The sequence below is a fragment of the Mytilus edulis genome, chromosome 11 (assembly GCF_963676685.1).
Source record: "Mytilus edulis chromosome 11, xbMytEdul2.2, whole genome shotgun sequence".
NCBI lineage: Eukaryota > Metazoa > Mollusca > Bivalvia > Mytilida > Mytilidae > Mytilus > Mytilus edulis.
The window spans coordinates 76655995-76681149 of NC_092354.1; the positions used below are offsets into that span (position 1 = coordinate 76655995).

The window sequence follows — 25155 nt, forward strand, 5'->3', positions numbered from 1 at the left end:
ATACTGGTTTTATTAACTCTTCTTTTTTTCAAACACTGGTTTTATTAATCCTTATTTTTCAATTTGTGATTTCAAAGAGACAAATATTAACAGATTGACATTTTACGAACATACATAATGCGTAATGGTTGTTTGCTTATATTTGATGGTAAAAAAAATGGTAAAACCAACTGTTAATAGTCATATTATCTATACATCCGTCTATAATATAAGACTGAATGTTGCATTTACATGAATTTGTTGTTTTGTGTCGTTTGCTTGATGTCTCATTGAAAGTGTAACTTATATCACATGTTACTTGTCATATACGAAATTTCTGGAACACCAGTAAATCATTGCTTAAGTTGTGAAATAGTCTGCCTGTCTGAGCTCGTTCAAAATGAGGTCGTTAAATCGGATGCCTCGTCTACGGAGAATTAAAAAGCACAGATTGTCTGCAAATAGATCATTTGACTAAATTTATCACTTATCTTCAAAAACGATTTAACCAACATATTATGTTTGTGAAAAAAAGTGAGAATCTTTGAACGATAAGACAAGATCTACAATTATAAAAGAATGAACGAAATCGGAAATTGATTCTTTATAGAAATGATTGCCATTAGAGGAAAAGTGTGCCTTTATAATTATATGATAGGTAGTGATAATCTCGAATTAGCTGAAACAGACGTGCATTTACTATTCAAGGATCTCTACCTTTTATAATCTTTTTTTAATGTTCTTGTATTTAGTTTACAAATTGACAAATCTAAACAATAACATGGATCTTGTCAAATCAGCGAAAAAGTAATATCAACAATAAAGATCTGTTGTTATGTGTTTTAGTGGTTTAGCGATACATTTTTTTGATCTATTTATCATATTGTTTTTAAATTTCCAGCAACGGACGTGTCATACAAATTTAAAATTAATACATTTTTTATATATAAATTGAATATACATGTACATATTTAGTCATTCCTATCAAATTGTATAGTTCGCTTGTCTTATAAGTGCTATTCATGTCAAACACAAACTGTAAAAACAGAGGTTTATACGAAATATGTTACGAATATACAATACGTTAAATTGTCAACAACAACATCAACACAATAACTTTATAATGCTTTTCTGCAATATTCTAGAATCCCACCAGAAGTAAATGTACAATATATATTGAGTTGGATCGGTTGTACAGAACACGAAATATATATATTTTTTAAATTGCTTTACGGAACTTGTTTATTTATTTTTCAAAAAGACACCTCGCTCACAACCACATAACAGACATTTCTGTTCAGATTTGTAAAGCAATGCCATCGTTGACACACCTGTAAGTTAGTCATTGTATTTTGCTTTACATTTAACATAATAGTAAATTTTGTGGTATACTAGTTTCTACATATATAAACATCAAATTTACATTTACCTGAGGGCACACTTTTCGTTACTCTTAGTATTAGAATGTGAGTTCATAGTAGGAATGACAGTCAACTTTGTCATTTGGCTTTCTTAACTTCATCAGTTTGTTACCAATAGTATGCCAAAACGTTAATAAGCATTTAACATGTTTAAATATTGCCACATATGCGACTTCAGAACCACCAACTGTGTACAACTTACTTTATTTGGTTTTGATGATAACAACTGTCCGTTTATTAGTTTTCAACTAATACCCATTTCCATTATTGTGCGTTTTAAATGATCTGACCATCTGTAAATATAAATACTCACAGTTTATAATGTATAGTTCAATGGACAATTACGGTATAAAGTACAATGCCTGACGTAACATACATAATAAATGCAGCATGTGAAGCCTTACTTTTCTTAAAATATAATAATGACTAGGTGCACATAGGACTGGTACATCGAAAGACTACCGGAAAAGTATACTTGTATCACTTATTTTGACCAAGTCTTTTAAATTATATATTATAGAATTTTTTTTATGACGTATTAGAAAATTATTTGTCTTCAAACTATATTTCATGACAGTACCAATATGGTAGTGTTGCATTTAGGCATCATAAACGATAAAGAACTCAGATTCTAGGTATATTTTAGATTGAAAAAAAATATGTACGCACCCAAGAAACAACTTTGTATTTGGTGTGAGTAATAATTATAATAAAGCTTCTATTACATTTTTGGTATTGTTTCTTGGCTGCGCCAATGATTCCACGATGGAAATAAAAATAAAAAAAAACTGCATAAATGCTGTATTTTCCATCGTTTTCCATCACATTTTTAAATGTCTTATGAAATCTGCAAATTGTCGGTGTTATCAATAAAAATGTTACTTTAATTTAAGCACCCTCTACGACAATCAGATTACGAAAATCGAAGAGAACACATTTGAAGATTGTAAACAGCTTCAAACACTGTAAGTATGTTTGTTTTATGTACATTTTTGATGGCCTTATCCAAACAAAGTTTCGAGGATAGTAAATTCATCATCGTTATTCAATGTCAAGCTTTATAGGTGACATCAACGGTCGATAAAGTTTTTCGCTACATATCGTCTTGTTATGGATCAATAAGTTATAACCTTTAAATATTTGCAATGTCCCTCAAAATTACACATTTCTAGGGAAATTTAAAAAAAATAGTCGATACAATGTACTATTGATTTTTTTTATATAAAAATTGCTTTTTTGAAATATAGTTAAAAACTTAGACTGTCAGTATGTAATAATGTGTTGTCATTGTTATTGTTATGATATTGTATTCAATGTTATGTATTAACCGGAAAGGGAAATAACTGTTCAATGTTTAATATTACTTTGTGCTTAAATGATTATATGTAGATAAAAAAATGATTATTTGGGTTGTCAACAAGAAAAATAACATAATACATTATTATAAGAAAATATAGGAAGATGTGGTTTGAGTGCCAATGAGACAACTCTTAATTCAAATAAAAATTCAGAAAAGTAAGGTTTATTTGGTGTACGTGTCATTTCTCGTATCATATTATATTAATGAATAGACCGTGCACAATATTTAGTTTGCCATAAACAAATGCTACAATAAAAACCAATTGTTGGATTGATGTAAGTGCAAATGGACAACCTGAGTCATGTGATGTAGTAATCCAAAGCTACAAACATAAGACAAATACTGTTTATCCAACTCATCTGAGTAATATCAACAAATATTAACTTTCTCGGCGCATTCTTTCATATGTTCTAATCTGTTTAAAAGTACACGTGTGAGCTACTTACAGCCTTATGCGTGACTGTTTAAGAGATTGGGCAGCAGTCATCGATCAGTCGGCGAACAGTCAAATCCGAGTCAAACTCACAAATCTATCAGACTTACACTTATAACCTTTCACTGATAAAACTTTTCAGAAGAATTGGTATGTCTGATGGTTTGAACTGTTGAACAATAGGCAATTAAACTCGTAGAGTGCTGAAAACGGCGTTTTCGCCATTGATAAATCTACTAGATTTGCGAAAATTATAAAAGAAAAACAAAATATTGGGAATCTACATTTAGATGAAGATTTTGTAAAATTAGAAGAAATGTTACCATTTATAAATGTAGACACAATATCAATAATATCATAACAATACTATTTGTCAAAATGCAAAATCAATCATTTTGTAGCAGAGAAAGTAACTTTGAAATTTTTATACAACGCAAACAAAAGTGTAGTATGTTTTCTCTGATATTAAGCATAAATAACATAAGGCAACCCATCTGTACATTACAGCATAGGAACAATCAAAGACGGCGTATGATTTTAATTCAAATAAAAACATGCACTTTCTTTTACTGACAACAGTTTAAGAATATGTATCCCCGTATACTATTTAACATTTATCACAAATACCTCATCCAGAGTCATTTGAAATAACTAAATTGATAACTAAATGCACGTCAATTAATTTTGATAAAAAGAAAAGCATTTTTTTTTTTATTTACGGAAATATCCTGGTATACGCAAGACAGTACACACCATTGATGATGTTTAAAATTAAGAAATTATTACACTGGAATTTCAAAGAGGATGTTAAAAAAATGCTTGACCTTTCATCGGGCTCAGTTAGAAGGGATATAGGTTCTATTCGTTTGCCAAATCATTGAATATTGTCAGAGACAACAATTGTCGCGTTTTGATTTTGGAATATAGTCCAGAATTTGTAAGGAAAGTAGTGGTTTGGTCCAGCTGAAAAAGGTTTAAAATTAGCACTTCGGAAGCTACCTTAAGATTTCAAGACCCTCTAAACATTAAATTGTCCATAATTTGAGTTAAGGCCGATGAAGTTTTCTATAATTTTGATATGATTTGTCCACAAGTAGTATAACACAATGTACACATTTTTTTGAGAAAGGACAGGTTGGATTTTTTTTAAAATTCCATTTGTGTTTTAAAAGAATTGCAATGCATATGACCATATGGCATGTTTGTAATAACTATTTATTCACTCACAGGGTTATTCTTTAACCAGTTGATGGCATGATACGAGTTACATTTTTCTCGTGTATTTATGTTGTCGTGATACTTAACCTCTACCGGGAAAGATTGTGCTTGATTTTTAAATGATGAATATATACAATTTCGATCAATTTAATTGCGGTCTTGTCCTTGCATGTAAGTTACTGCCGGTAGTCCTTTGTTAATATGTTTTAATTAATGTCATGTTGATTACTTTCTTGTATTACTTTTTTAAACATCAGATTGTGACTTCTTTCAAAATGAGTTTGTCTGTATGTATAATTTGGTTGTTTGTCTTTTTTATTTTTGACACTGATGTTGTCAGTTTGTCTACGATTTATGAGTTTGACTGTCACTCTGTTATAGGTCGTCCCGATTTTTTGTGTCAGTTTATTTTACGTAGGCGAATAGCGTACGACGAAGTTGAAATGTTATAATACATGTTAAGCCTCTTGGCACGTTTGCACCTGTCCTAATTCAGGAACATCTTGCATGTGTTTTTTTAATTTTAGTTCATTTGTATGCTTCGGCTTTTATGGTGAGGGATTTTCTAGTTGTGTTGATCTAATTCAAAAGGTTGTTTATCCTTATATGCAAAACAATATATTTGTATGTTTGATTGAAAATTTAAAAATATATATATATCAACATGATCAAGTATTATTCATTTCAGAGATCTCAGCGTGAACCTTATTGAATATATACAACCGACAACATTTAAGAATTTGACATCCCTACAAGTATTGTGAGTTGTTTGATATCATATTTTATATCGCGGTAAAACTAACAATTAATAACGTACACAGTGCCAATTGTACATCACCAAGTGTACATTAAATAAGTGATTACCCTTTCGTGATGCTAAAGGCCAAAACTTGTATTCGTCAAAGACATAAAATCATCTTTGAGGAGCGAATACAGCAAAAGAATAAACACAACAAGTAAAATAAAAGGTGCCAATGTTAAACATATGAAAGAGAGAATTACTTCCCACCAAATATCATTAATCATATCTCAAAGAGAAAGACACGGACCTTTCATTTTGCTCTGTTTATAAATTCAGTCATCTGTATATTATCAATTTATAACAAAACTTTAAAAAAGCTTGTTAATTTGAATCATAGGAGCGAACGTCCTTTTTATATATACACCTTTTCACGCATTTTAACAACATATATTGCTGTATATCGCCAGCATGTTTAACCCAACGACGTATGTGTTTGCCTGTATGAACACTGTTATGGATAAAGATAATTTCGAAATAGCAACTACATGTGTAAATACCTCGAAAAAATTGACAAATGAGTCAAAATGATTGCGATGGTAATACTCTATCATGTCTATTTCGATGTCTCTCAATTACCTTTGTTTGATGGATAGGAAACAACGTATTCATTTTACTTTCATGCGAAGGATTGTAACGTAACTGTCATAGATAGTGCTGCAATAGTTCGATAATAAGTTTAACAGACTTTGAGCTGTATATCTTCTTTATTCACATAAGTATGATCCCATGTTTGGGCTTTACCAGCCCAGTATTCAGCACTCTTATGTTGACGTGAATATCAATTATATGGTCATTTGTATAAATTTCGTGTAACAAAACTATTAATTTGTAAAAAACTAAGGATTTTCTTATTTCAGGAATAGATTATATTAGCTGTATTTGACACAACTTTATGGAATTTTGGGTCCTCACTATTTTTCAACTTTGTACTTGTTTGACTTTATAACTTTTTGTTATGTGCGTCTCTGATGAGTCTTATGTAGAAGAAACGCACATCTGGCGTACTAAATTATAATCTTGGTACCTGTGATTACCATTTAAACAACTGGGTCGAAACCACTGCTGGTGGACGTTTTGTCCTCGAGGGTATCACCAGCCTAGTAGTCAAGACTACGGTGTTGACATGAATATCAATTATATTGTCATTTTTATAACTTTCTTTTAACAAAAGTTTTTTTTTTTTTGAAAATTAAGGATTTTCTTATTCCAGGAATAGATTACCTTAGCTGTATTTTGATACAACGTTTAGAAATTTTGGGTCCTCAATGCACTTCAACTTTGTACTTGTTTTACTTTGATCTGAGAGTCACTGATGAGTATTGTGTAGACAAAACGCGCGTCTGGCGTACTACATTATAATCCTGGAACCTTTGATAACTACTTTAAGAAACTGATAATAAAACAGTACCATTTTTTTATGTTGGACATTCAATTTTTTAAGCATGTAACAGTTCAAAATGTTCTTTCTAGGAGAAGTACAATTGGTATTTCGAAACTAAGTTGTATGCTATATTCAAATAAAATTGAGAATGGAAATGGGGAATGTGTCAAAGAGACAACAACCCGACCAAATAAAAAACCACAGCAGCGGGTCACCAACAGGTCTTCAATGTAGCGAGAAATTCCCGCACCCGGAGGCGTCCTTCAGCTGGCCCCTAAGCAAATATATACTAGTCCAGTGACAATGAACGCCATACTAATTTCCAAATTGTACACAAGAAACTAAAATTAAAATAATACAAGACTAACAAAGGCCAGAGGCTCCTGACTTGGGACAGGCGCAAAAATGCGGCGGGGTTAAACATGTTTGTGAGATCTCAACCCTCCCCCTATACCTCTAACCAATGTAGTAAAGTAAACGCATAACAATACGCACATTAAAATTCAGTTCAAGAGAAATCCGAGTCTGATGTCAGAAGATGTAACCAAAGAAAATAAACAAAATGACAATAATACATAAATAACAACAGACTACTAGCAGTTAACTGACATGGCAGCTCCTGACTTCAATTAAACTGACTGAAAGATTATGATTTCATCATATGAACATCAGGCACAATCCTTCCCATTAGGGGTTTAGTATCATACCATCATAACATATATGAGAAGAACATAACCCGTGTCATGCCAACAACTGTTTTTAAAAAAAATAATGTGTTTAGTTCCGATGCAAAGACCTTATCATACACATGGAAAAAAGTATTGCAACACCTTGATTTTTTAAAACTTGAAAAATCAGCCTTTTTTTTTGGATGAAATATAATAAAATATATGTATAATATTATTGAAACATAGTTCATGATAACATTGGCATTGAAACGAACAAAAAATGTTTGAAAAAAAAAAATATTTATATAACCACAATTTTAATAACAAAATGAAGTGGTTTTTTTGTACAAAAAAATGCATTTTAAAACTTTTACTGTAGTCGAACTTTACAATGTCAGACATTTCAAAATTAATGTTCAGATGACTGTTCACATCATTGTTGTTCGTTATACGCCACATAATTGGTACTTTGTGCGCAGCCTCTATTCAAACAGATAACCGCATCCTAACGTCTTCTGATTCCTGCCATAAAACGACTAATTTGTTGTTAAGGTAGCAGCAACCATTTCTGATGAAGGGCATTGTTTATTTCATGATGTGTTTCAACTGGGTTGTCCTTTCGCGCACTTTCCGCCCAATAGTGTCCCAAATATGCTCGATATGGTTCAAATCCGGGCTACGATCGGGCCAAGGAAGATGAACCGAATACCATTTGAACATTGGATCTTCCTCCACGATGCTAATTTCCAACTTTGGCGAGCTCTGCACTACGTGTGATACGGACAACTGTGTGTCTGTTCGTTAGCAAAGGTCTCCGAAATGGTCTTGTCACACGATAACCAGTAGCGATGAGTCGATCGCGAACAGTTCTTGTTAAAAGGCTCCTGTATGGCCACCACTCTCTCTTTAGGATTGTCTTATATGCAATGGCTTTCCTTTTGACCAACCTTCATTATGCTTGATTTTCCCTAGTAAATGGTATAGGGGGTCTTCATTATCTTGGAAGGTCTTTAACAGCGTTTATTGCCTGATTTTTATTCTCAAAACGACTTATAGTGGAATGGTGATTACCAGCAATACGTGCAGTTGTTACAGTGACATCCCTGCTTCTCTTATGCTGATAATCTGCCATCTTGCTGCAGTTAATAGTTGTCAAGGACCCATTACAAGGTGTCAATCACATAACTTTAAAAACTTGGTTATTTAAAGTGTTGAAAACATTGAGGATAAAAACATATGTTTTGCTGTTTACGGCTACAGTAGCTGCATGTGCAGATAAAAAACTTATCGAATCGATATCTATTGATTAAACTCAAAATAATGTTTAACTAGTTCTATTTTACCAAATTATATCACCAAAAAAAAAAGAGTGTTTTTTTAATTTCAATTTCAATTTGGTGTTGCAATACTGTTTTCCATGTGTATATATTAAGTAACCCCCATGCACCTTTCTTTTTCGAACGAGGCAAATTCGGTCGTCTAGATTATTATTATTTTTATAACTCTTCAGATGTATATCCATGTAAACGTACATTAAAACTTATCAAGTTTTTTTTTTTAAATCATCCCCTTGCATACCTCACTATTTAAAAAAAGAGGAAATAGTGTTGAGTCAGGTAGGCATATACTTTAAACTGTATATATTACCAAATAACGCTGAAAGAATGGTTGTACTCTTAATATGTATGGATCGATTAACAGTTTACAAATGAAACCTCAACAAAAACAACTACGTTGTGCAAATTTTGGACGGCAATAAGTTAACACTGAATGGATTAGCAATTTCTTTAGTTAAATGTTAAAATATGTCATTGTCTCAGACATTTTTGATAAATATTTTGCAGTGAATACCAACGACAGTAATTTTGGTATGTAATATCAATATGTTTTGTGTCGTTTAGAGAAAACTGTTGACAGATCTTTTTTTCCTTTCTGTACAATTTATTTGCCATGGTTGTAGACTGTAGAGTCTGACATCATGTAGGGGAAACTGTGTGCTATTAGACATTTGCGGAATCTGTCATACACCTACGATTAGGATTACAATTATACTTACAGGTAGCACTTGAATCTTGGGATTTCTCAAAGTGTAAAAATAAACCGTCGATCCAAAACAATGTAACGATAGGGATGTTTTTCTGTAGTTTATCTTTTTTTAAATTTATGTGCAGCAATGTGTTAACAGTAGTTATTGTTGATGGTGTTATCCGAAGTTGAAAATGCTGCACTTGTACGAAGTATAATAGAATGAACTCACATTATTTTAGAAATAAATAAAACATGAGGCACACAAAATATTGTTGTTGCAGTTGATAGTTAGGAACAGTTGCTGAAAAAAGTCAGCAATACTTTGAAAACGCTTAAGAAAGGTACAATCAACCATGGAGCATGTAAGCATGTTTATGCTAAGACATTCTTTCTCTCTTTTATTTTGTTTTAAAGAGAATCAAGAAATACCGCGGACGGGTGTTTCTTAGCTATTTATTTTGTGATGGAATTTCACTTGCCGTTCGGTATAATTTTGAAATCTTTTATTTTGAATAGGACAAACACTTTTGTCTGCGTTTTTGGTTTCAATAGAAAAAAAATCACAACTACTCGAGAAAAAAAAACACCCAAAAAAACAGTTATCGACGAACTTTTCTGTGTAGGAAATATATTTAAGACTGTTCACAAGACTCAGTTGAAATATAACATAGCTGTACACAAATAGTTAAAACTTTGCTATCTATGTTTTCAACAGCAACATACAGAAAATGACAAACGAGTTCCAAGTTGTTTTTCCATCATGCAATTATTATAAAAAGATCTTGGGAATCATTAAGTATGGACGTAGGTGGTACTTATTTGCTCGAAACATGAGCTAAATTTAATCCCTGTTCCGAGATTTGTACTATTTTCATGGAATTGTAACATAGAGTGCTCTGACAACGCAGGGGTCGACCCAGTCATTTTCCAAAGAGAATTCCAAACAAAGATATATGGGGGGGGGGGGGGGGGGGTTGAGGGGGTCCGACAAAATGTCCCTAATAAAGCATTTATCGGTAAGAAAAGGGGTGTTCCAACCCCCGAAACAGCCCTTGATCTCTCACTGCGACGTTGTTCATTTCAACACAAAGTTTAAACGCTAATCTATTGTTAGAGATAAAAAGTGTAACAGGCGAAAAGGTCCTAATGGTAAATCCAGAAAAGCTCTTCGGACACATGAAATTTAACGTGTTGCTTACATCATTGTTTTTCTTTTTTTTTTTAGAAGACACCATTTGATATTTTGTTTATGTATTGTTGGTTTGTTTTTGTATTTTGCGATGACCCCTTGTTTTTGTCACCTGTAATTGTAAGTATAACGTGTAATCCTATGCATATACCTTGTTTACGCAAATGTCTATTAGGAAGAGAGCTATATGCTAGATTACTTTGGTTGTGTTAAGACGTTTGATTAACATCTACGTCAAATATCATTTTATTGATCTTTTACATCTATTAGTTTATTTGTCTGTTAACAAATGTGTGAGGTTATAAAGAGGATGAACACATTTCAATTGTAGAATCTTTTCTTTTAGACATTTGTATGACAATGAACTATCTACAATAGAACCCTTTACTTTTATGGATCTGCCAAGTCTTCAAGATTTGTGAGTATATGTTTAGTATTTATTTATATTGCAATCGACGAAAAACCTGACAGCGTATGGATGTTATCAATACAAGTTAACGTAAGACCTTCACCATTGAGTGACACATATACAACAAAGACAGCTATAAATGCTACTGACGTAATCTGAAAAAAATAAAGCAAGAACTCACGCAGCCTATTTTAAGATAAAACAGAAACGAAACACAAAACGTTTATCTACGCCCTTACGCTAATTACACAAATCCTGGATACAATATGGTTATTATTTTAGTTAAGCTGCTATCTATTTATGAATTCATTCAACTTGACAATAATCTTTTACATAAAGTTATTGACCTTAAATGAACAAAATAATAAAAAACGTTCACTTAACAAATACATATCTGTATTAAGAACAACTCTACGTTAATAATAACGGTTTATGCACACGTATACAAAAAATGATTTGTTACCTTTTTCTGCATAATCCTGATTACTCTCCATGTATATTGATCTGTTAACGTTTATGTTGAAATGAAATAACAAATACTAGGTATTTATCAACACCCAACATATTTTGCATCCTTAATGTGGTCGTGTTGAAATTGTATTCGTGCATATAATTTAACTTTCAAAAATGATATGTGCATTTATACGCTAAGTTAAGTATACACTATTTACATTACAGACATTTAACTCGGAATAATATTCGTCATATCAGGGAGCAGGCATTTGGGTACTTACCTTCACTGTCCCAAATGTAAGTTTATATATTGTATTCACGAATGTAAACAAAATGTATACTTTGTAACTGTATTTTTAAATTGAGGATGTAGTGCTTTTAGGTTTAAGAATTTGTGACACATCTTCGGAGTCCCTATTATTTACCAAAGTAACAGGATAAAGTATATGTATGCGCATATTTTTGGTTCATAGAAGACTTCAATAGCTCAAAAAAGGTCATTACGAAATTTGAAGCAGATTTAGATATCTTGTCTTTCGATTTCAGACCCACATAGTTTGATTATTATTTTTTCTTGATGTAAGTTATTATAGAATTAAACACATTCTTATAGAGGTTATTGATATGTAAACCGGGGCGATTTATTCGCAAATTTAAAAAAAGTCCGAAAATCCTTACAATTTGCGGTGTTTAAGAAACATGTTTGTTTGATGGCTTCGAATCATGTATTATCAAAAGCACAATATCATGTCGTAACTAAGGAGTACGCCGCCATCTGGACTTTTTAAAACCCATAAATGTCTGATAAATGCAACAGAATCTAAAATGATGTACCACCTACCTCAAAAACTTCATGTTAATTAGATATTATCCGAATTTGAAGGATACAAGTAACGAAATAATCTTTCGTTTGAAATTTTGTATTCGTATGACGTCGTGTTTTGCAATGACGTAAATTCTCCAAATCATTCGTGAAATGTCCAGCAATTTTATGCCCATTTTCAAAGCTTTTTAAAAATGCATTATTTCTTTTATGTTTTATATGCATTAAAATAAAATAAATCTTTAATCTCAATTTGCTTTAAATCCCGGGAACCCTGCACGTAAGTATATTGCGTATGAAAATATTACAGTAAAGTTTATGAAAGTAGTTTTCGAAACATGGTTTATCGAAGTGTAAACCAAGAGAAAAAAGTGTTACAAATGTAGTGACCAATCCCGTTCGGACATTTATAGATATGCAAATCATCACTGTTTCCAATCGTGTGTTCATGTCATTCAAATACATATAGGTGATATGACTTGATCGTGTTGTTAATGCAATTCAATCTATCTAGAACTGCATTAACTAAAGACTTGTTTTAGAGTTTAACATACTGCCTTTATATCATTAAATATATTAAGATTAATATTTGCATTAAACTGCAATCTACTGATAAATACAGTTCACTAATGTTAATCTTTAACATGTAAAATTATTGACCTTATATCAGTCACAAAATTAAAAAAACTCAAATATTACAATAACGGCTGTTACACACCTATTAAAGATGGTATGTGTCTTTGTTTGTCTGTTTTTATTCCTGAGTATTCGTTTTAATTTTCAATTAAATGAAAATAAAAATACTAGGTTTCGTTCAATACACAACAGTTTTGTATCGGTAATTTGTTCTCGTTTCAACTAAATTCGAACATATGACGTATGCATATTGGTGATGTTTTGTCTAACGATTTCAGAAACACATAGTTCGGTTGCTTGTTTTCTGGTCACTATTGTCTTGTAAATCCTAATAAAGTCATATTCAGAATCCCAATAGCAAAAACGGGAATTTAAATATACACATACTAAAAGTCATAGGTATCTACTAGTTGAAAATTATGTTTTTGAAGAAATAAAAATCCAGAAATAACACGGAACGAATTAGAATATCAAGGCCGATAAACTGATAAAACATCAAATTGATTAAACGTCTAAAAAAAACGATTAAGACTTGACTGCAGCAGGAAGTGACTACAAATAAAGTAAAATCAAATATACTGTAACAATATGTTTTGTATTGCGTAGACTTTAATATTCGGTATTATTACATTTAATCATCAGATCTGAATTGTTTATTCTGTCATGTTCGCAGGTAGGTTAATGCTGTTCTGGAGTAAATCTGCTATTTATTCATATAAAAATCAATGAAATTTGAAATTATTTAGAATTTTAGTCTAGAAACTTTCTTACCCAGAACCTATTTTTATCATCCCTAATATCATCCGAAGTTTTAATTTCTGGTGTCTCAGAACCCCCCACTTGGTTACCATGGTAACAGCCAGCATTCAAAGATGGCGTTTAAACGTCCAACTTCAAGAGCCTGGCACACCCCAAAGAACTAGACAAATGAATGAAAATAAAGTTGTATTTGGTTGACAAAGATGCTATCTTTCCCGTAACAGCTGTTTCTTTCTTTAAATGTGGCCTTTTAAAATAAAAAAAAAACAGAAGTGACATACAATCCAACCGTGGCCACACCAAAAGTCAACTATCTTGTCAATTTTCATAATGTTTTATTCATTTTAAAAACAAGAAACAGCAATCTTGGTATTCATGAGCTTTCTAAGAATAAATATGCCAAGTTTTAAAGAGATCAATAAATGTTAACAGGACGTGCCAATGCGATCTTTATAGATAAATGATATTCAAGTCCTCACGTGGCGACATTTAAACACTGAATTGATTCAGATCGATTATTCCCCTTTTCGGTGTAAAAATGCCGGGGAAAAATAATCGACCTTTTGATAGATTTTGACTAGAAATAGACACATTAAAGGTATGAAATAATGTTATTTTTTTTCATTTTTACTCTTGAGGTGTTTATTCATCTTTAAAGTATCACCGTGCATACGAAGAGAAAAAGGGGGGATGCGCTAACGTTATACTTTGTATTTAAAAGAGCTTTCGTAACCCAATGTTCATTTCTAACTGCACATGTGTGTCATATGTGTCGATTGTAAATAAAAGTATCTTGCTTACTTTCTTAAATTTGATTATCATTGGGTCTTAACGCCTTTTACATTACCAAGGTTTGACATAAATAGTAAAATCGAGAGTAAAATAACGTGACGACGAACGGCAAACCAGTATTTCTAAAATAAAATGATTCTCCTGATAGGGAAAAATACTTTAACAAGCACCAGTCCATGGTAGCATGGAGCCCCTTCCATCAAACTCATGTTTTATGAGAAATAGTAATCTGCTCAGCCCTGTTAAAGTTTTTTAAATGTTTTTATTTAAAATCATTTTTAATTAGTTCACTGAATTATTAGGATCAATAACTGTCACATAACATGTGTGAATGGGTCTTTTTTTAAACTATATCTCAGCTGAATGTAAGCAAGAATTTCTACTATGTTCATTTATTGAACATGCATCATTCATGCATTGCAGTCTTTACAGTATAAAACAAATTGTTATAGAAAAAAAAACATTAAAAAAAGTAATTTCCTTGAGATAAAAATATTTGTTTATTCAAAAAAGGTGTATGCATGAGAAAGCATTGAGGTCATTATGAGTAATATCTGCCTATTAAATACATATGTCTATTTCAAATGTTTCAATGTCAAATAAACTTATGATATTTTTTTCATTCATTTCAAATAGTTTTCTCAAAATTAAAACAAAAAGCATTGCATATGTCACTTTGAATTAAAACTGATAATTACAATCCATACAATACTTTCTTGTGGGTTTCCATGATCCATAATAAATGTAGACATCTCATCCTGCTGGTTTTCATATGATAATGTTGTAATAGATAATTCTTTATTCCTATACTTGTATTTTTTAATTTCACATGTATCATGCAAAGAATATTCCCATGTAAAATGTTGTGAATTACAATATATATATATATATATATATATATACCAGTAAGGTACCACATATGATGTTTGAATTATAATTATCACTTAGTTCACAGTTTTATGTATATATCCAAAATTATCTCAACTACTGCACATGATTCATAATGATATGAATATTTCCTTTTGTGTGTTGATCCTTCAAAAAAGAAGTGCACAGTCATTTCCTCGTATGTTTTTATTTCTTTATTTCTTTGTCTTGAATGTTCCAGAGTCAGTTTTAACAGTAATGAAATCCTTCCTTTTATTGTAATACTGAAAATCTCTGCATTCCATAAGTTACATGTGACATGGCATGGGGTTTTCATATTCAACACTGTTATATTTTTGCTATATCATCAAGCTTTTATCTAAAAAACATTGATTTCACTTCTTTTCATGCATATATCTAAAACTGCACCCATATCTGGTTACAAATTGTCTGATAATTTCCTTGTGTGTGTTGATCTTCATAAGAAAGAAGTGGTCACTCTTTTCCTCTGATAACTTTTATCAAATTTCAGATAGGCTATTATAGTTAAAACTAACATGTATAACACCATTGCCTCCAAGTCATCTTCATGCATGTACTGAAAAAAATATGTAAACCATTAATGGCATTTAAAAGTAATAGGTATTCATATTATGATACAAATAGAAAACTTCAGTCAAAATTGTCACATTTGTGTATTCCTTAATTATTATTGAATTAAAAGAAAACTTGACACACAGTTTAATTGATGAATTGTCTGTAAAAGTACAATAAAGTTTTTAAGTACAACTTACTTTAACTGATATTTACCAATCACATTGCTTTGCCAATTTGTTATTAATAATCAATATGACTTAATCAAGATTGGGTGAGTGTGACTAAATACACCAGATAACTTATATATATTTACATAAACTGAGGGTCTGGATGGTGTTTACAGAATAGATACACCAATAATGTAATAATCCCTATGGGCAAAAAGTGCAAAATTTAAAGGCTGAGACATAAAGATTAAGAAAACACTGATAATAAAAGAGAATGATGGTGTGTTAAATTACAAAGAATAGAGAATAATGAGCAAAACAGATAAAGATTATAGAAAATGGTATAGAAAATATAGAACTGAAGGACCCTAGCAGGAATCATTCATTATAATACAATTAATACTTACATTTAATTGTGTAAACCTCATATCATAGAAACTACATTCTTTATTTAACTGTCAACTTATATGTGCCAGTTGTAAATCAATCTGCAAAAGAAGTTACAATAATTACATACTTAAGATTGATCTGTTGATGTAAATTGTTTTATAACAAGTGTGTCAAAATTTGAAAAAGATTTACACAAACACACATATACTTCAGATACACATTATTATAGTGAATCAATATTAAAAGTACATATTTAATTTAATATTATGTCTATATAATAAAAAAAAAAGATAAGAAAACAAAATTAATAAAGACAAAAAATTCAAATGTACACTAAAAAGGATGATTTAAAATAACACTATAATGACTTAGCATCAGATTTAAAACCATAAATGAAAACTTTAAGTTGTTAATAGATTATGGTCATGATAATAAATACTATTTCTCACATATAACATCTTATGTAAATGCTTACACAATGTTATTAAATACAGACTGAGGCATAAGTATGATGCACAGAGCATATATTTTGAATAATTCTTTGTTTTACTTCTACAATATGTTATAAATTGGAATAAGAAATGATTTAACATGCAATCGATTTTAAGATTCAGGTACAAATATACCTGATAGATATTTAAAGAAAATGTTAAGGTGTTTGCATACGAGACTAATTATTAAGGGGTGGGGGATAAAGGCATAGGTGAAAGTGGCGGGCCTCAGCCGGCATGTTGTTCGGACATTTTATCAAATTATACTCCTTTCGTTGCATGGTTGATCATGGTTTCTGACCACTGAGATCCCCGCATGAATGCATCCCTGGTCAGTCTGCAAACTGTCGACGTGAAATTATATTTATAAAGTCAATAAAGATTGGATTGTTTATAAGCGAGTAAAATAGTGTTAACGTGAAAAATTAATTCAAAGGAAGTTTCAACAGACTGCCCACATCATGTTGACAGCGAAACTTGTAAATAACCACATTTTTTAAGTAAAGAAAAGTTACATGCAGCTTTCTCTTCAGACTACATTCATAATCGGGAATGAAATGAATATCCAATATCCTCGGAAGAAGGCTAAAATAATTTAAAACTAACGTACCTCAAAATATAAGCAACCCACATCTATATTAACGTGTTGTTGTCGAACTGAAGACACTGACTTCTATCATAACAAGGTGCCCGATCAGCTGTTGGTGACAAGCTCAAATTTGACGTCGACGAAACGTTCTAGCCAATCACGTGTCGAATAATTAGGAAAATGACGTCAGATTTAGATTGCGATGCAAACACCGAAAATCATTGCTAATTTTTTTTAAACTGCATTAACCTGCCTGCGTTTTTTTATGTTCTTAATTGATTCGAGTAATTAATAAACGGGCTCCTGGCGCTGAAAAACCGACAATAGAAATTGTAGAAAGAATATAGAATATTTATTACTAATAATTCAACCAGTATATGTACAAAATATGCATGTGTTAATATTTGATAGGCCGCAGATAAAATGTTCAACCAGTTCCAGGGAGACAAACAACCCGATCGCCAAAGGATTGAAAAGAGGATATCGGTGACCCTATGATAACATAAGGGTCAACACATTCCTCCTACGTGCAAGAGCGGACTTGACGGATAACCTCCCTCTGTTTACACAGACCTCTGAAAACAACGATCTCTCCGATTTTTTAAATGCAAACAACCTGAATTACGTGTACTGCGGAGATGACACTTCCCTTCTGATACCAGAAGTGGAGGGGATTCCTCTTGATGACAAGAGTGAATCCTAGGAAATATTTAATACCCTACACTAACGAGCCGGTAGGGTAGAGATATGTGCCAGAGGGGAACATTTCCAAGTCTGTTTATAAGGGTGAAATCGTTTTCTCCTACTCTCAAGGAATTCCCCGATCATTGCAAATAGCCTTGAAAGCACATTGACTGGTTCCGCCCCGTCCAAAGGTAATGCTCAAATTTTCTTACAGAAACAGCCCAGTGTAGAAATGACGCAAACTTGTCAAATAAAGCACAGCTCATTGAGGCTCCAAAAGGGGAGTTTTATCAAAATAAAATTCTTGGTTAATTAAGACTACTGAACATTTCTTTCGATCAATAAAATCATTGACGGATGAATTTTCGGGATACGATAAGTGGTGAATAACTCGAAACTGGCCGTCCTTTTCCTTTTGAACTAAACCCAATGGCGAGATTCGTAAAGTAGGAATAGGCCTAAACTTAGAGGGACCAGCAACACGCCCTGCATCTTTTTCCTTTTTCCTTTTTATCTCGTCTATCAATAACATTTTTTAAGTTTCTGGAATCTGTAGATAAACGAGGGTCTTAGTAATGTAAAGAAAAACCAATGTGAAACCAGACAATAACAACGAGGCATTTTCTAATAGGGATAGTCATGTAAATATATTTCTTAATTTTCAACCTTAACGTGGGAAAAACCAAGTGAAAATGTGTCTCTCTGTTTTGCAATTTTAATGTTTCTTACAAAAGTAAGCTGTGTGTTGACCTCCACATGTTAAGCATCCATATTTGAATCTGCACCGCTTCCCTTTTGTGTTGTATGCATTGCATTATTTAGGTGGCTGAACATTTTCCTGGCCTGATTATGGACGAAAGAATGAAGAGGCTCATTTTAAGAACAGACACCTACTTCATTTTCATTACTTTAACTTTGATCTCTCATAGCTGTTGTTATATAAAATGACCATAAATCTCGGTTTATGACAGCCCAAGATGACTGATGTCCTTTGTGCTTTTCTTAGTCTGAATTGCTCATCGTATGTTCCCCAACCGTGTGATTTATTTGCTGCAAAACAAAAATCTTTCATTTACCTTGGCAGTTCGTGAGCCCAAGAACTTTGTTTCTCTAGCAAAATACTCATATGAATCATGAAACCGCTAGTCTATGTGTGTATATTTGGTATAGCGCGATATGGTAAAGACTGAATCCGCATGTGACCCCCTTTTACAACTAAATCTCCTTCATGGTCAGGAAAATTTGTCAGTTCTCTAGGAGATGTAATCAACAGACTAAGGTCGATAAGGTTATGTTTCCAAATCTTATATTTAAGTTTCCTGGGTATGTAACATCCGATATGGTCAAACAAACTTTCCTCGTAACAGGAATGGCTTTGTGATAACTGAATTTTTTCGTTAAATATGTTAGATTCTGTCACAGTTGACGTTTAGGAGGACCCTTGCTCACTAATAAAATCAATAACTGACTCACCAGATGATCTGGGATTGACTACAGTAGCTGGTTCTTTCTCCTTAGGTTCGGCCATTCTTATCGTTTTACCCCCTGTTCTCTAGCTGGATTTTTTTCTTCAAATTCCCTCTTGGCATGGTAGTTTGGAAAATTTGTCAGCAAACAAAAAACTAGGATGGCACTAAATTTAGAAACTGGTCAGCAGACAAACAGCTGGGATGGTTCGTAATTAAGACAATGAACGTCATACTTTGTATACGGCTAACGTTTTTTCGGTATAAACAACTCTAAATGTCAACTAAATGTTAGTCTGCGATGATACTCGGGCAATCATAACTAGAAACGTGAAAATTGCACAAAAAACAAGATTATAGACTATGTCGGAAATATTTTTTGTATAATTTTGTGTATAACAACATGTTCGTATGAAGCTAAACAGATGCTATGTGAGAAAGTTATGAACTACTTTACACTTTTGAGAACAAAATGCACTTGATAGTAATCACTCTAAACAAAACGAGGCGTTCCTTAAAGGAAGCCAGTGTAGCAGACACTTTTGATTTATAATACAAACACATTATACATCCAAAACAAAAACAAAAGAGGGACGAAAGATACCAGAGGGACAGTTAAACTCATAAATCGAAAATATACTGACAACGCCTGGCTAAAAATGAAAGAAGATAAACAAAAAAACAATAAAGCACATGACACAACATAGTAAACTAAAGAATAAGCAACACCAACCCAACCAAAAACTAGGGGTCATCCCAGCTGCTCTGGAAGGTTAAACAGATCATGCTCTCCATGTTGAACCCGTTGTCTTGCTTATGTTATAACTAATCCGGTAAATAGTCTCATTCGGTAGGACACATTCATGAAAGGGAAGGAAATTACAGTTACGACGTAAGGAACATATCCGATATTATTTGTGAAACGGTTATTCCATAACGGTCGACCAACTCGTGATGGCGTCCGTAAAATTTACGAAGACTCGATGTCAACTTCACCATTTGAAACTCTTGGTTTGATACCTTCCTTATGAGCAGCAACCCTCTATTAAGAAAATCATGATAGGAAATGAAAGCACAGGAATATCGTATCAATTTGGAGATATATACCCCGTATGCAAGTGCTGATGAAATGTTGCTACTTAGAAATGGAAAGTTCACAATTGGAAAGCTGCTATTAAACGCCAGTAGCCGCATTAAACTCAATCATCGGATAATCAATAATTGCTGTTATGTCAGGTCCTTCAGATTTTAGGTACGCGCAGTTCGAAAGTTCTTATATTTTGCAAAACGAATATTATATGCACAAGTATACAGTTTAAGCTTGTGTTTATTTCGTCTATATTGAAAAGTGCCTTATGCTAATTACATGACAAGTTTATACTTTTTTAATTACGTCGTAGTTCTGTGGTAGTTCTATCAGCTGTTATATGAATATGAAGATTTGACTCATGTTTGCAGAATTTACTTCCGACTTTGCAATTTGTCCAAAATAAAGATAAAGGCTATATGGCTTTGACACAATTCCAAATGGTTGCGAGTTAATTAATTATCAATTTTTATTTCACTGGGAAATCAATGTAATTAATTGCAACCGATGTAATAAAATAATTAAACACAAACCATAAATTTTCAAATGTTTTCAGGTGTGACGAATAGTTCTTTTGTATGTCGATTGCGTTACAGCAATTAACAATACTTGATTTATGTTGGAGTTGATATGCAGTTTGATGATATGTTTAATATATATTTCGGTCAATATTAATGAATAATTTGTATTCTAAGGGTGCTATCAGGAAATCCGCTTAATTGTGACTGCAGTATTTTTCCATTCTGGTCATGGTTAATTGAACGATCATCCATAGCAACTAATGCTCAATGTAGCAACGGAACATTAATTACATCACTTCAATCACCTGCACTTGACATATGCAATCGTAAGTAGAACTAATCGATATCGAATGATCCTCAAATAATGACACTTCTCTTCTTTGAAAGTAAGTTGAGCTATTTTCTGCAAGCTACACACATACATATGAAGAGCTAAATACTTTTGAATAGTACAGTTAATATGCGAATATCTTACTTTACTTTATATGTTACAGACATCTATCATATTGGCCTGACTGAAATATTCCTATCGAGCAACCGTACAGTGGCCCCTGAATATAGAATTTAAGTCTCCCATATGAAACATCATTCCAGGACTCGCATTTTTAAATATGACAACATTATGCATAAAGATGCGTTGCTTCCCCAGAATATGTGCTATATAGAATTGAATCTGGTAAAGTTGACATTGTCCATGCAATCACGAGCTGGTTGATTGTTCTTGAATTCCTGTGTCATAGCTCATAATGTATATGTTTAAATAGTCACAAAGAAAAGCAAGATATCCTTCTCTCGGCGTTAACATATTTTGAGACCAATTTAAAAGGACGGTGGAAAATACAAAATGAATTAGGTTTTTAAGGAGCTTCGCCTTACACCATTTTATTTGGTTGGGCTAGTGTTGTTCCCTAAATTTGTAATTTTTACATAATAACTTACGTCTTTATACACCACCAGGAATTGATGAGTACGTGTCTAATCTAACTAACGACATTTTTACTCACGTCTTATATTGTGGTGTGGCATCAACATCGTCTGTTTCTATTAGTACCGATAATTACCTATTCCCAAAAAAGAATGTTTTGCTTATAAATAAACTTATCATAGATACAAGTATCCCTTTTCACAAGAAATCTTAAGTGTAAAATTAATCTTACGATACAAATATTTAGTTGAATTGTTAAGGAATATTTTAGACTTACGATGAATTTTACACTGAACATTTTTTGTGAAAAGGGTTACTGGATACAAATTTTATATCTTCGCCAGTCGCGTGTTTCGTCTACAAAACACTTATCGGTTTAAAAAGTCAAATAGAGTACGAAGTTGAAGAGCATTGAGAACTAAAAATTCCTACATGTTTTGCCAAAAACATAAAGTGTAAATTTGTATTGCTATTAGATTTGTCGCGGTATATGTACATGTAAAATTATTATTGTTTATTTGTAATTATCGTTGCATATTGTTCTATATTTTATCATTTGTGGTTTAATTCTGTAATTTTTGTCTATATGTATGTAAAAGTAAAGATAAATAATCACCTATTTCATTTATATGATTCTTTTTAGTTAAAAGCAATTATATAGGCAGGATTTATTTGTTTGTAGTTTGAAGTGGAAGAAACACTGAACCTGTTAACAAGTACAAAATATTACATCATAACTAAGACTATTCTATATTAAAATTCGTGTAATGTACATGTGACGTCATGTTTTGCGGCGTTGATGCATTCTTGTGACGGACAGTTTAGAATATTATTGTGTTGTATTTGTGTTCAGCCGTAGATTGGTTTGAAATGTTCGTTGTTATTCTATGGTTTACGTACTTTTATATTTATGTACTTCTCTGTCCTGAGGAGTGTTCTTGCGTTTATTTGTATTTTATTCCTGTCTAGTAATGCTGTTATTTTAGCGGTATTTCTAACATTGCCATATACACAGGAAGCTTGGCTAGAAATAAAACCAGGTTTAACCCACCATTATCTTAAAATGTCCTGTACCAAGTCAGGAATATGGCAGTTGTTATCTCCTAGTCCGTGTGTATATATATTGGTGTTTGTAGCAGTTCGGTGTACATGTATCTCTTCTTTTATTTATTTTTGTATTGTCGATGTGTTACCCGCTGTTTTCGTTTATGATCCATATTTGTTTCAGATAAATCGGTTTATGACTATTAGAAAGTGGTATACTACTATCGCCTTTATCTATCAAACTTAATGGTTATACTTTTGTTTTATTGTAGCTGATAACTGCCACTGCTTCAATGGTGGGAAATGTGTGGCAAACGGCAATGAACTTGCATGTGACTGCATTGAACAGTGGACCGGTGCATTTTGTCAAGGTGTATATTAATTTCAAAACAAAACATTGCTATTGAAAAAAAATACCTGTATGATAGTAAGATTGTCATTTCTAATAACGTATTTCTTATGTATAACGTTTTGTAATCATGCTACTTTATGGGGAAATCTAACTTCCTATCAGTGCCAGTCCGCTAGAATTACAGAATTATAATTATACTTTTTTCTATTGCATCTATAAAATCTATAGTTGGTCATTGTCTTGTACGGAATATATTCTATTAGATGAAGATTTTATTACTAACTCATTTCATTTCAATAGAAAATCCGTGTATCTCACGTGACTGTGGATTTGGTAACTGTTATATAGAATATGTGAATGGTACAGCTCAGTGTTTGTGTGACGACAGACATGTTAACTTTTGTCAAGGTATCTGATTGTTATTTTAATGTATTATAAATGGTGATTTAAAATCGAAAATATGTGTTTTAAAATTTGTTAGTGTTTATGAACGTTTTTCATCTGAAATTCATTTAAAAGACAATAAACGTAACATTGAAACAAAACATTGTTTGAATTTTCTATTATATATATGTATATATATTTATGTAATAAATTAGTATGATTTTAGAAAATATTATTACATATTACATCAATATCATCAAATATAATGTTCACATCCAAAGTTATGACGATACACACTATTTGTTCATAGTCATACTTAGTCTTGTATTATTTTAATTTTAGTTTCTTGTGTACAATTTGGAAATTAGTATGGCGTTCATAATCACTGGACTAGTATATATTTGTTTATGGGCCAGCTGAGGGACGCCTCCGGGTGCGGGAATTTCTCGCTACATTGAAGACCTGTTGGTGACCCTCTGCTATTGTTTTTTATTTGGTCGGGTTGTTGTCTCTTTGACACATTCCCCATTTCCATTCTCAATTTTATTGCAATGTTTCATGGGTTAATTATGCATGTTGTCAGTACAATATATGTTCCTTGGTCGATTGTTTTCGTATTATATACGTTAATGTCATTTAACACATGCTCTGAAGTATATATTATATTTTCAGTCTAATCATCAATCAATAATCTTTACATCTATATTTATACTAACGGTAAATGCTTATTGTGTTTTAATAACAGCTTTCGTTTTTGTATAATTAAAAATGTGATCGAAAGGAATTTCGTATGTATTGTGTCATGACAAATTGTTGTTAAAGAAATTTTAGATCAAAACTTTCAATATACTCAAACAAAGATTTGATAGTTAAAAAATACTTTTATTTTGTTATTTAAGGCAGTACATAACACAGATCAATCACTTAAATAAATAATAATACATTTGTAATTCATAACATAACATATTTTTGTTTTTCACCTCTTTTGATGAATTGTTTTATTATAGAATTTTTATCTCAGCATAAAAATGATTTCCGAAAAGAAATCTTACACATTCTATTTTCAGAGATTGTTCATAGTATGCCTTGTAAGCACTTTTGTATAGTATGTATAGTCTTTCTTCCTTTAAATGGTTTTTTCATTAATCATATTAAAGCAACATACAAACATTTTAAACCTTATTAATTTACTAATTGTTTGCATTATATATACAAGTATGAATACTTGTTTTAAAACATT

General features: G+C 31.9%; 1 protein-coding gene across 1 annotated transcript in view; it reads left to right on the forward strand.

Moving 5' to 3' along the window:
* LOC139496309 (leucine-rich repeat-containing protein 15-like) overlaps positions 1 to 23990 on the forward strand; it is a 332962-nt gene extending 308972 nt beyond the window's left edge. The window contains exons 10-16 of the mRNA XM_071284813.1: positions 1241 to 1312; positions 2294 to 2365; positions 5100 to 5171; positions 10826 to 10897; positions 11567 to 11638; positions 21385 to 21536; positions 23452 to 23990. Coding sequence (XP_071140914.1) covers positions 1241 to 1312; positions 2294 to 2365; positions 5100 to 5171; positions 10826 to 10897; positions 11567 to 11638; positions 21385 to 21536; positions 23452 to 23561 — 622 coding nt within the window. The 3' untranslated portion in view covers positions 23562 to 23990. The remainder of the gene's footprint in view (positions 1 to 1240; positions 1313 to 2293; positions 2366 to 5099; positions 5172 to 10825; positions 10898 to 11566; positions 11639 to 21384; positions 21537 to 23451) is intronic.
* The last annotated feature ends 1165 nt before the right edge of the window (positions 23991 to 25155 follow it).